This window comes from Equus asinus, chromosome 3 (genome assembly GCF_041296235.1).
Source record: "Equus asinus isolate D_3611 breed Donkey chromosome 3, EquAss-T2T_v2, whole genome shotgun sequence".
Taxonomy (NCBI): Eukaryota; Metazoa; Chordata; class Mammalia; order Perissodactyla; family Equidae; genus Equus; species Equus asinus.
The window spans coordinates 101,706,072-101,719,314 of record NC_091792.1 but is presented as its reverse complement, the minus strand read 5'-3'; the positions used below and the strand labels follow the sequence as shown (position 1 = coordinate 101,719,314).

The 13,243-nt window shown below is 43.2% G+C and overlaps 1 protein-coding gene across 8 annotated transcripts in view; it reads left to right on the top strand.

The window, feature by feature from the left end:
* SHROOM3 (shroom family member 3) overlaps nt 1–13,243 on the top strand; it is a 263,254-nt gene that overhangs the window by 140,650 nt on the left and 109,361 nt on the right. The window contains exon 2 of one of the 8 annotated variants that reach the window (XM_044766178.2): nt 8,337–8,392. The exons of 6 other annotated variants lie outside the window; for them this stretch is intronic. In XM_044766178.2, the coding sequence (XP_044622113.2) occupies nt 8,337–8,392 (56 nt within the window). Of the gene's footprint in view, nt 1–8,336; nt 8,393–13,039; nt 13,238–13,243 lie in introns of those variants that run through there. One more of the 8 variants, XM_070505594.1, reaches the window with a different exon arrangement.

Sequence of the window (13,243 nt, the reverse complement as noted above, 5' to 3'; positions counted from 1 at the left end):
CTTTCATTCTTTTCATGTATCTGTCCAGTTTTCCCAACATCGTTTACTGAAGAGACTATCATTTCCTCACTGTATGTTCATGGCTCCTTTTTCATAAATTAATTTTTCATATATGTGTGGGTTTATTTCTGGGCTCTCTATTCTGTTCCATTGATCTAATGTGTCTGGGTTTTTTGTGGGGTTTTTTTTGAGGAAGATTAGCCCTGAGCTAACTACTGCCAGTCCCCCTCTTTTTGCTGAGGAAGCCTGGCCCTGAGCTAACATCCGTGCCCATCTTGCTCTACTTTATATGTGGGACGCCTACCACAGCATGGCATGCCAAGTGGTGCCATGTCCGCACCCAGTATCTGAACCGGTGAACCCCGGGCCGCCTAGGAGCAGAACATGCGAACTTAACCTCTGCGCCACCGGGCCGGCCCCTAATATGTCTGTTTTAATACAAATACTATATTGTTTTGATTACTAGAGCTTTGTAATATAGTTTGAAATCAGGAAGTGTGATGCTTCCAGCTTGTTCTTCTCAAGATTGCTTTGTCTATTTTGGATCCTTTGTGGTTCCACACAAATTTTAGGATTGTTTGTTCTATTTCTGTGAAAACTGCCTTTGGAATGTTATTAGGGATTGCATTGAATCTGTAGAATTCTTTGCGTAGTATGGACATTTTAACAATATTAATTCTTCCAGCCCATGAGAACAGAGTATCTTACCATTTATTTATGTCTTCCTCAATTTCTTTCATTAATGTCTTACAGTTTTCAGTGTATAGGTCTTTCGCCTCCTTGGTTAAATTTATTGCTAGGTATTTTATTCTTCTTGATGCAATTGTGAATGGCATTTTCTTAATTTCTAAAATCTAGCATTTGACGACCTGTGATGCACACAGTGACAGTCATTAGGTGATTGCTGTGATGGTAATTACTGTAACCTTGGTAGGCTGTTCACTCCTTAGTACAGTTATAATATCCATCTGTATTAGTCTGCTCAGTCTGCCATACAGAATACCACAGCCTGCATGGCTTAAGCAACAGAAATTTATTTTCTCACAGTTTTGGATGCTGGAAAGTCCCAGATCAAGGTTCCAGCAGGGTTTGGTTTCTGGTGGGAGCTTTCTTCCTGGTTGTAGACAGCCCACCTTCTCAGTCTGTCCTCACACGGCCTTTCCTGGGGGCATGCAAAAGTGTGTGAAGAGAGAGAGAACAAATGAGCTCTCTGGTGTCTCTTAGAAGGACACTAATCTTCTTAGAGCAGGGCCCTACCCTTGTGACCTCATTTAATCATAGTTACTTTCTTAGAGACCCCCATCTCCAAGTGTAGCCACACTGGAGGGTTAGGGCTTCAGTATATGAATTTGGGGGGTGGGGGGACACTCAGTCTATAACACCATACAACAATAACAAAGTAGTCAGAGACCTCCTGGGCTTGAAAAGGGGCTAGGCTTCCTACCACACTTGCACATCAGTGTGTAATGCCATTGCCACATAGAGGATAGTCGAATGGGTGGCTGGCAAGCCCTCAGGAAACCTAAGAGCGGGCTGGTGCTGCATTTTCTGTTTGTTTAAATTATAAGTGAATTAATTGCCCAACCCAAAGAGCATCACATCTTTGGCACACCCAGCAGAAGCCTCTTCATTACAATTTGCTTGAACTCCCTTAGGAAATGCTTAATGGCACTGTAGCCAATGGGAAATTCTCTCTCATAAGACATCACTTTTAGACATTAGTTGTCTATCCAGCAAATCAGGGCATTGGCAAAGGAAGCTTCACAGAGGCCAACTTCACTACGCTTGAACTTCAACCTAGTTTTTAATGGCGGAGAAAACTATTATTTTGTAATTGAAAATAAATTATATTCTAGAATAAAGCAGATCACTCCTACTTATCTTGGGACTCAAGCTACCTTAGAGGTCCCAGGATGCCTGATCTCAGCTTGAAAATTCTAGGATGAATTAAGTGTTAAATTTAATTAGAAAAAAGAAGTACACAGCTACTTCTTTGCCAGTGTGTATTAAGCAAAGGCAAACGTATCCAGTGTTGGCAGTCAGTTTTAGTGGTTCAATAATTCGAGTTAGATAAGGAGAAAAGGGAGCTGCTGAGACAAGAAAGATGGCTCTTTTCAAAAGCAGAAGACATCTGGACTGATAAAAGGGCAACTGAAAGAGGAGCTGAAGATAACCAGGGGAAACTGATCATAAATTTGCCTGAGGGTTCAGACAGGGGGTCATGCAGCTGAGTTATAGGCAAGGGTCAAGTGGTGAATTTCGAACTTATGTCCTGGTCTTGATACCTCGGCAGCCTCCTTCATCGTGCACCTCGTCTCCAAACATTAGGTGGTGGAATATGCACAGAGGAAAAGAACTGCCCAGCTTGAACCTGTATTGTACTACAAGGTCCCTGAGAAGTGGGTCAGCTTGTGTCCCATGTCACAGCCTACTGCCTCAGCTGTGTTAGATCAAATGGCTAATAAAAAAAACTCACCTGACAGCTTAAAAGTTATAATATTTTTGTTTCCCTTATGATCCCAGGGAGGCCAGGCCTTCCTGGAGGTGTTCCAAGTTATGAGTTCACGCAGGGTAAGAAGTACATTGAGTGTATGTACATATATATGTGTGTGTATATGTATCTATTTCAACGATACACTTGCTGGTAAGCTAATATAGGTTTCCCCATATGGCCCAGGCATTCTAGCTGGTTGTTCAGGGATGCGGGCCTGGAGCAGATAAATCATGGTGTGTGTTAGGAGAGAAGTGGGAAGAGAGGGCCATGCATCATACCCCCTTGGTCCTGATAGCACCTTTGCTTTATTTAAAGTATGAATATAAAAGTAGAACTGAATTTCCTTAGGTCTGATACTGTGAAATGAGTTAATACCATGTAGAACTGCTCAATAAACTTAAAACAGTATACTGTACAATTATATGATTTATATCAAGCATGATTATCATTTCTGCCATTGGTGCCACTAAGCTGCCAGGGTTAGGAATCCTATATTGAGGTCTTCCATATGCCTGACCCTGTTCCAGCTCAAGATTTTTCAATCTTGGCTCTTTTTAACATTTTGGGCTGGAGAATTCTCTGTTTGGGGGGTGGGGTGGGGCTGTCCTGGGCACTGGAGGATGCTTAGCAGCATCCCTGCCTCTACCCACTAGATGCTAGATGTACACTTCCTCCACCTCCAATTGTGATGAACCAAATGTCTTCAAACATTGTGAAATGTGCCCTGGGAGCACAGTTGCCCCTGATTGTGAATCACTGCTCTAGACACATGATGCGTTTGAGATGGGTGTGGTGCATGCACAGAGCATGAGCTGGGAATCACATTGCTGTCTTCACTCCTTCACTCACTTTATTTACTGAGCCCTTGCTGTGTGCCGAGAACTGTGCCAGTTGATTGGGATACAAGGATGAATAAGACATGATTTTTGCCTTAAGGAGAAGAGTCTAGTAAGGGAGAAAAATTCCTAAGTAAATACCAATCGATGTGGTAAATGCAGTGAAATAGACATGCACGTGGGAGCATATGTTAATTGTGTGGGAGGGAGAGCTCCTGACTCTGCTTGGGAGTAGAAACCAGAGGCCTCAAGGAAGGCTTTTGAGTTGCCTAGTCTGAGCTGAGTCTTTAAAGATAAGTAAATGGAGGAGGTGAGAACATTGAACAGGGGCATAATTCAGTGTTGCGTAGTCAGCACTGAAGCATAAGATGAGAGGCAGAGGTGAGGACAGGCCTGGAGTGTGTTGCATGTTGGGCAGGAATGCTAAAAGTCTGCAGAGGGAGACAGGATGAGCTTGTTTCCTGTTCTGAGGACTGGTACTTTATTCTAGGAGGTGGGGAGCCAGTGAAGGGTTTTAAGTGAGGGAGAGACATGTGTTTGTTTAAACGGACTGCTTTGGTCGGCAGGCAGAGAATGGATTTAAGGGGCACAAGAGTGAGCCAGGAGACCAACTTAGGAGGCCAAGAGATAACGAGGGCCCGAAGTAGGGCCCTGGAAGTAGGGAGAGATTCGAGAAGTATTTCAGAGGTAAAATGGTGTGCTCGGTGACTCTTGGATTTGGAAGATGAGGAAGGGGGAACGTTCAAGGTTAACTGCCTGTCACACTTCTAATGAGGTGCCACTCTCGGTGTCTAGCATGCAGGAAATGCCTAGTGAGGGTAACTGTTGTATTATGCTATCATATCAACTTCTTCTTATCCCCATTTTGCAAATGAGAAAATTGAAGCTCAGAGGAAAAAAGTGGTTAGTGCAAAGTCACAGGGCTAGTGAGTAGAGAAGCCAGAATTTGAGCTCTCTTTGAGTGTCTAACTTTCACCCTTCCTACTGCGTGGCTTTGGCTAAGTGTGGATTAAACGGGTGAAAATGACTTCGCTTGGAAAGAAGTGGGTTGGTCACCACTGGCTTTTTACACTTGGGAGGTGCTCTGTATTTACTGAATGGAGGAATGATTGATTTTAATGGAAATTACGCCAATATTTACATATCATTTTCATGCTTTCCAATTGTTGAGGGGAAAACGAAGTAGCTCGCCAAGCATTACATGCAAACATCACCCACCTGAGCTGCAGCTTTAGCCTCTTCTCAGGTTCCTGGCACCTGCAGGTGAAGTCTTGAGGCCCCACGGTTCATTGTTTTGCTTCTTTGTTTAAATGCTCACCATGTCCCTTCAGACATATAGGGCCAGGGACATAGCTATTACAAATACTTGTTAAATGATTCAGCAATTTATGTTATTTTTTAGCATCACCATTAAGTTCTGGGCCAATCAGAGGACCTCCAGTCCTATTGTCATTTCTGTCTGAAAATATTAAATGTGACCAAGACCAAGAATGACTGCTGGGCAGGAACAAGGGCAACGTGGTCACTGGGCTAAAGGTTGAATTTTATGGATGTCGTTGAGATAAATACAAAGAAATTCCTGCGTTACGTCTCTCTGGGTTTGCTCCCTTAACCTTTCCTTCTCCAAAACTAGACTTCAAAGCTCCTAGAAAAACCAAGATACAAAAGTGTGGGATTAGTTGCCCAATTTACTTATATTTTAAGAAAGTGTCCAAAAAAGGCTGTTAAGCCTGTCTGACAGCAGTGACAGGTCTCAACGTCAGAAAATCCAAGAATGATTACAGCCTGTGACCTGTGACAGCTCTAAATGCCTATAAGAATTGCCGGGGAATGTCTCTGCTATTTCTCTCTCAGGATCACATTCTTTGTAAGGGATGGGGGTGGGGGGAGCTCTGGACCGGGATGGAGGAAGATTCACAGCGCTCCCGTAGCTGCTTCTGTCTGTTATCTGTGCATGTGAGGATCTGTACCAGACCTGAAAACAGGGAGACATGCACAATTTTGTACTCACGAAATTATAAGGTAGAGATTCACAGAGACCAGGGCCCTCTGCAGTGGCCCATTCTCACTCTACAGAACTGGGGATGCCTTGGTCTGCAGTCAGGGCCTCGGACAGAGTGAGTGTACGAGGAGAGCACATTCCTCATTCCTTATGCCTGCTGCTCCTGCTTGGGTTCCAACTACAAGGGAGCCCATGCTGGTATTCCTTAAGTTTTTGTGGTATCAGAGCCTCCTCACCATTCCCAGGCGGGGCTTGACTCTCCACCCCACGCAGGGCCTCGTACTAGGGTTCTCCTTAGAGACTATTACTGGGCGATAGGTTCTTAATGTTATAGTTCACACTTAGTCCAATTTAAAAGAAACAAATTATTCCTTTAAAAATATCATCATTGAGTTTCAACGCTAGGTACCCATAATGATTCTCCCTTGTATGCTTAGGCACTGGTAATTCCTCCAGGCAGAACACCCTTGATCCATATTCCCCTGTGTCTGCCATATTTTCTTCATTCTTCAGATCTCAGCTCAGAGGTTACTTCCTGTAGGTCTTTTCTGACCTCTCACTTAGTTGCAGAGCACCTGCAAAAGCCCTCCTCACTCTGTGTTGTAATATAATTGTCAAAGGCCCTAGAGTTTCTTCAATGCAGAGATGGCACCATATTCATTGTAGTATCTCCAGTGATGGACACACAGAGGGCTGTCAAAGATCGCTTGAACTGAACTGGAGCACCTCGGAAAGTGTCCAAGCTCACAGCCCGAGAAATGTAGACTTGCATCCGCATTGTCACTTACCAACTGTATAACTGGAAATGTCACTTACTCTTATGGAGCCTCAGTTTCCCCATTTGAAAAATGGAAATAACAATACTTACCTGAAAGAGTTGTGACAAGTCGAACACAATTCCTGGCGCATAGTGGGTGCCTAATATTATTCCTTTGATTATTGTACTAGGTTGAGGACTAGAAGTTCCTTCCAAAACATTTGTGCGGGGTCGCTCATATGGTGAGAGGTCTCACTTTTAGTATCAGCCTATGTAGTTTTTAATTGCACTGTCTAATTGTGAGAGGCAGTCATGGAGAGTGAAAGAAACACAATATTTGAAGTCAGGGACCTGATTTGACTCATTTTGTCCTCCTTTCCCCTGATAAATTACATACACATATGTTTGTAGCTCCTTAGTCCATTCAAAGCTATTTGCCTTAACTTGAATGATTTGCCTTAACTTAACTGGAATGTGCCTGCTCATTACTAGCTCTACAAATTAAAAATGGAATGTTAATTATCATCCTCCTAAAATAGTTTCCTTTTGGTTCAAGGTGTGCTCTACTCTGTTAAAGTAACCAAATCACCTGTTTTTGGTGTCTTGCTGTTCAAGGTCCCTTGGGGTTGAGATTCTGTTTCTATGGTGCAACAGTGACATCCGTTGGCCTGTTGTGCTCATTAGAGAGGAAACCTGCTTCTCAGCTCTGTGACCACTGGGTTTCCTGATACAGAAAATACAAAGAGAACAAACTATCTCCGGCCCAACAAGTAAGCCAAGCTGTGGTCAGCACCTGGTCCCCTGCAGACTGGGCTGCTTTCAGGACCTTCCTGAGGACACACATTCTCAGATGAGTGCCACCTAGGTCTTCCTGTGTGGTCATGTGGGGCAGTCCTGAAACTGGTCCTCTCTTTGTGAAGTTCAGTAAATTCACAGGGCTGTGGGGAAAGCATTGGTTTGGGATTCAGACGTTGCTATTGGATGCATAAACCAGGATAAGTCACTTCACCCCTGAACCTTTTCTACACTGATAAAGTGAAGCTGATAACACTACCTGCTTTGCCATTACCAACGGCTTTTCCATATATTTTATAATAATTCCCAATATCCCACAGCAATTGTTGTGAAAACTAGGAAAGCACGAATCACATGTGCTTAGCATCCACCAGACTGTGAAGATGGGAAGCTGAGCACCAAATCACAGGTTTTCAAACCTTGAGCCTGAGTGACTTGTGTTTACTGCCCTATGTGCAATTAACCGGGTTGTTCAGAAACTCCTGCTTCATTTCTGGAAGAACTCTGGGAAAAGGTTCTAAAGATAGAAAATCAAAGGAAAGATTATGTGGCTGGATATGAGATGGAGCAATGAGTGAGTGTCTCCATGTAGAAAAAGATATACAGTGCTGGTTTTCATCTCCATAACAGGAAATAGCAAGACTAAAAATATTTACTTCATACCTACTATGTGTCAGACACTCTGTTAAGCACTAAGAATGAAGGATAAATAAGACAAACCATTGCACACTCTGAAAGACCTCATTTTCGAGTGAGGGATGTAAACCAGAAACAGTGAATTAAAATAGTGTGGTAAGTGTTATGTCAAGCATTCCTGCAGGATGCTATGGGAACACCCCCTGTGTGTGTGTGTGTGTGTGGGTGTGCGCGCGTGTGTCTGTCTGTAATTGGTAGAATCCGCATAGTGGCTAACGTAGGCACCTTCGGATGGAAAAACAGGTGATTAGTTTCAGTTCCACTCACAGCCAAAATATCAAACACTTCTCAGTATGAAAATCAAGCAGATCGCAAAACGGATAGGTCGGATATATAACACTTACATAAAAAAACAAAACCCACAGATTCAATTTCACTTTATATCATTTCCTAGTAAATCTTTTTTTGGAAATAACTAGGGAATTTGTAGACTAATCTGTGGTGTACTTAGCCAAACCCATTACTGACTTACTGGTATAGCTTTTTCAAATCATTGCTATGAATAAACAAACCAAAAAAAGACTCATCTAAAAAAGGATCTCATTCAGATTCCATTCTTCCTTCTCTGGTTGGCCACCTAACAGGAAAGCTCAGTTCAGTGTTCCCTCTAATTAAACTGTCTCACTGTAACTCACATTGTAAATACTCAAGGCCCATCCTTAGCCCACCTCTCCTCTCCCTAGCAACAGCTTCCCCCTGGGGACTTACTGACTCCTTGCTGGAGAAGGCTGAGTACTTATCACTTCCCATTTACAGGTGGAGCTTTCTGTGGACAGAGGCCAACAGCAGACCCAAGACACCCTGCCAAACAGGTTGGCCCCCCAACTATGAGTTCTTTACCTCCTCTCTCCCCCCGCCCACTGTCTAACCATTAGGATTCTTTGGAAAAATTGGAGCCCATATTTTAAAACATCAGTTCTCATGCTGGTCCTTTGGGTTTAGAACCACATGTTAAACATTGAGAAAGTTGTAGCCTACAGTGGTTGGCTCTGTTTAGAGTCCTTTCACAAGCACCCAAGTGTGAATCTAAGGAATCCAGTGAAATTTCTATGGGTTTTGAGAAGCCTCTTTCACAAAGTAAGAAAAGATAAGTTCATTTTAACTGAGGCACCCATCCAAAATATGTATATTTCCCAATGTGTTAACACTAAAGAAACCAACAATGTAGCTGCACAGCAATATCCCCAGAGGCCTTCAGTGTGCAGTGTGCTGATGTCACATGTAGGCTACCCATGCTGGTTGCTGTCCCTCAGCCATCAGATCTGAAAGTGTGAAGCTCCACCCACCCCATCTCCCTCACACAGAGGTCTCAGGGCACTGCCACTTGTCGCTGTGCACCCCACTTCCTTCCAGAGCCCTTCTTGCTTGGGTAGCTCTAGCACCATCAGCATCTTTGTCATTCACCTTTTAGCATTTTGGACTTGGGCATAAAATAAACTCATGGTCATCTTTTGCAGGACACTTTGATTAGGTATATGGAGAGATTTGAGGTCCTCTAGATAGGGCTCACTGACAGCCATCTTTCACCCAGCTGCTCAGGGCCCCATATGCCTCTCTTAGGGACTGGTCTCTGGGTTAACTCTAGCCCTGTCTGCTTTTAAATGGATACCCCTAGGACAGTCATTAACACCTTAGTGATAACTAGTCTGACACATACAGGCTTGAATTATTTATTAAATTTGTTTTTAAATATGTTTTCATTGAGAGATAATTTATAAAGTGAAATGTATGAATCTTAAGTATTACAGTTCCATAAGTCCTGATGAATGTATACGCCTGTGCAATCCACACTTCTATCAAGACATAGACCATATCATCACCCCAAAAATTCCCAGGTGCCCCTTCTCTGTCCATTCCCCACCCCTAGGCATCCACTGTTCTGATTTGTTTCACCATAGATTAGTTCTGTCTATACTAGAACTTCTTATGACTGAAATAACACAGCGTACTCTTTTGTGTTGGTATTTTTTACTCAACATGTTTTTGCACTTCATCCATGTTGTTGTTTATAATAGTAGTTCGTTGTTTATCCTATATTCCTGGTGAGGGACATTTGGGCTATGTCCACTTTGGGGCTGTTATGAACAAAGTTGCTGTGGATATTAGTGTACAAGTCTTTTTGTAGATATATATTTTCATTTCTTTTGGTAAATACCTAGGAGTGAAATGCTGGATCATAGGGTAGATGTGTGTTTGCCTTGTAAGAAACTTCCATACCATTTTCCAAAGTGGTTGTACCGTTTGGCAATCCAGTTCCAGTTGCTTTACAACCTTCTCAACGTTTGGTGTTGGCAGTTGTATTAGTTTTCTGTTGCTGTGTAACAAGTCACCACAGACAGCATCTGAAAACACACAAATGTATTAACTCACAGTTCTCCAGGTCAGAAGGTCCCGTATTACTCAACTGAGTTTTCTGCTTAGAGTCTCAGGCGGAAATGAAGGTGCGGGCTGGGCTGGGTTCTGATCTGGAAGCTCTTGGAAAGAATCCACATCCAGGCTCATAAAGGTTGTTGGGTGAATTCAGTTCCTGTGGTTTCCTTACTGACCGTCACTAGAGGCAGCTCTCTGCTCCTAGAGGCAGCCTGCGTTCCTTCTCCTGTGGCCCACTCCATCTTTAAGCCGGCAAAATGTGTTGAATCCCTCTTATACTTTGAATCTCTCTGACTTCCTATTCTGCTATCAGCCAGAAAAAAACTCCTTTTATTTTTTATTTATTTATTTTTTTTAAATGTTGGCACCCGAGCTAACAACTGTTGCCGATCTTCTTTTTTTTTTTCTGCTTTTTCTTCCCAAGTCCCCCAGTACATAGTTGTATATCTAGTTGCAGGTCCTTCTAGTTGTGGCACATGGGACACTGCCTCAGCGTGGCCTAACGAGCGGTGTCATGTCCACTCCCAGGATCCAAACCAGCGAAACCCTGGGCTGCTGAAGTGGAACACAGGAATTTAACCACTTGGCCACAGGGCTGGCCCCAAAAAACTGCTTTTAAAAAGGCTCACCTGGTTGTGTCAGACTTACCTGGATGATCTCCGTATCTTAAGATCAATTGACTTGGGACTTTAATTACATCTACAAACTCTCTTCAAAGTAGTACCTAAATTAATGTTTGATTGAATAACCAGGGGACAAGAATCTTGGGGCCGTCTTTAGAATTCTGCCTGCCACAGCAGTCCATGGTGAAGCATTAAAACCAGCTTTACTTTTCATTATTCAGTTGCTTTTGAAGCTTGAGATTTCAAATATATTTTCCTCCTAAAGAACCATACCTACTGTGGTTTCAATAATTATCCCTTACCACTTATGTTCTATGCATTTATAAAACTCCCTGCAGGGCCATCCCCAGTGGCCTAGTGGTTAAGTTCGGCATGCTCTGTCTGCTTCAGCAGCCCGGGTTCAGTTCCCGGGCGTGGACCTACACCACTCATCTATCAGTGGCCATGCTCTGGTGGCAGCTCACATACAAAATAGAGGAAGATTGGCAATGGATGTTAGCTTAGGGCTAATCTTCCTCAGCAAAAAAAAGAGGAAGACTGGCCACAGATGTTAGCTCAGAGCAACTCTTCCTCAGCAAAAATAAAACAAAAACAAAACAAAAACAAAAAAACTCCTTGCATTTGAAAACATCCAAGTGTCTCACCAATGTTGAGTTTGACAGCCCCATCCAACATGATCAGGTTAACTAGCTGGCAACATTAAAACAAGAAAACTTAGATGCAGGTTAAAGTGACATGACCAAGTTGATTCTGGTCATTTCCTGCTGCCTCTTATAACAGGTTGTAGAATTGAAAACTAGCATTTTAATTTGGTAACTAGAATCATAGAATTTAGGGTTGAAAAGTCCCAAGATCTTTGCAGTTCAATTGAAGATGAGAGAAATGTATTCGTGGCGTTGGTCAGTCAGAGATGAGCCCAGGGCCATGGCTCTAGATTGCTGAGCTGGGGCACGGTCCACTACGCCCTGGTGCCTCCCTGCTTCTTGAGAGGCATCTAATCCTGCAAGGGGACTTTGAGATTTGTTGACTGAAGTCACCATATAAATCTCCGTCAATCTAGAAAACATTTATTGAAAATCATGCATAGATAGTGTTTTTCTTAGTTCCAATTAAAAATTTTAAACTAGCTAAATCCATTCCAAGAAAAGTTGTCTTGTGGCAGCTTGGAGCTAGCTGAGGGAGGGAAGGAGCCAGTAGGGTTGACGCGCTCCTACTTAGATGCTAGGGTCTTAGGGGTCCTTGATTCTGTGCTGGCAATTTCATTCGACTTGAGGACTCTGCATTTCCCCCTATAGAGAATAAAAGAATTGCCTACCTGACTTTCAAGAAACTCTCAGAAAGCCCCTTTATTTTTCAAGATGAATTCCAGAGAAGGTGGTAGCAAAGTCACATAACTTGCCAAGACTGGAACCCAGGTCTCCCTGTGGCTACCCCAGAGGCAAACCCAGTCTCTCCTAAAGCTGTTTTATTTGGCCCACAGAGTGGTAGTGTTTTTTATTTGAATTAATTTCCAACATGTAAAAACTGGAAATTTTCACATAAAAACTTGCATGTCCAGCTTTTTTTCTGAGAAGTTGGGATAACAGTAGACCCACTTTCCACGAGGCCCTGAGACAGGGTGTGAGCGCTCCCGGTGGTCACAGCCCTGCCTGGTTCACTTCATCCATTTGCCTTCTCGGCTTCTATAGGCATTTGAGTCGTGACACCTGCTGTACCCCATGCTGCAGTTTGGAGACACCTTGTCTGGCTGTTCAAACCATTCCTTATCTGGGCTATAAATACCAAATATGTTTGGCTCTCCTTTCCTGGCCGTTGAAGATAACGAGCCCGATTTTCAAAATAGGTGAGCTACTTCCTGGCGTTAATTCTGGCCATTTCAAAGCCTATTTTCTCGTAGGCCCCATAGTCAGTCACCATGTGGGACACTCAGCCTTCGTATAATTTCCAAAAGTACTCTTTTTTTAATGGGCTAGCTTTACTTATCAGGAAATTCTGACTTTAAGTAAATAAAACATTTGATATTTGTGAAGTCAAAGAGTTTATTTAGGAAAGCCGCTTTCTCAATTAAAGAACTTATGTTATGGGCTGAATTGTGCCCCACCCACCCTGCAATTCAGATGTTGAGGCCCTAACCTCTAGTGCCTCGGAATGTGACTGTATTTGGAAATAGGGCCTTTAAACAGGTGGTTAAGTTAAAATGAGGCCATTACGGTGGGCCCTAGTTCAATCTAGTGTCCTCACCACCTAGGTCTGGGGTCCTCAGAAGAAGAAGAAATTTGGATGCGCCAAGAGGCACCCGGGATACACACAGGAAAGACCATGAGAAGACACAGCGAGCAGGAGGCCATCTGAAGGTCGAGGAGAGAGGCCTCAGGAGAAACCAAACATGCTGCCACCTTGATCTTGAACTGTGAAAAAATTGTTTGTGTTGCTTCAGCCACCCAGTTTATGGTATTTTGTTAGGGTAGCCTAGTTAACTAGTACTTCTGTCTAAGTTGTGTTTCTTTGGAGGCACCTATGTCGCCGTGTGAAATGTATGCAGTAAGATGTTAAGGGATAGTTCTTTTTGAGTTTATGCAGCTGGAATCCCTAGGTGACTGAGAAGCTGTGATTCTCAATCTAAGCTGCACATGAGAAGCATCTGGGAGTTTTAAAAAATAACAAGTACGT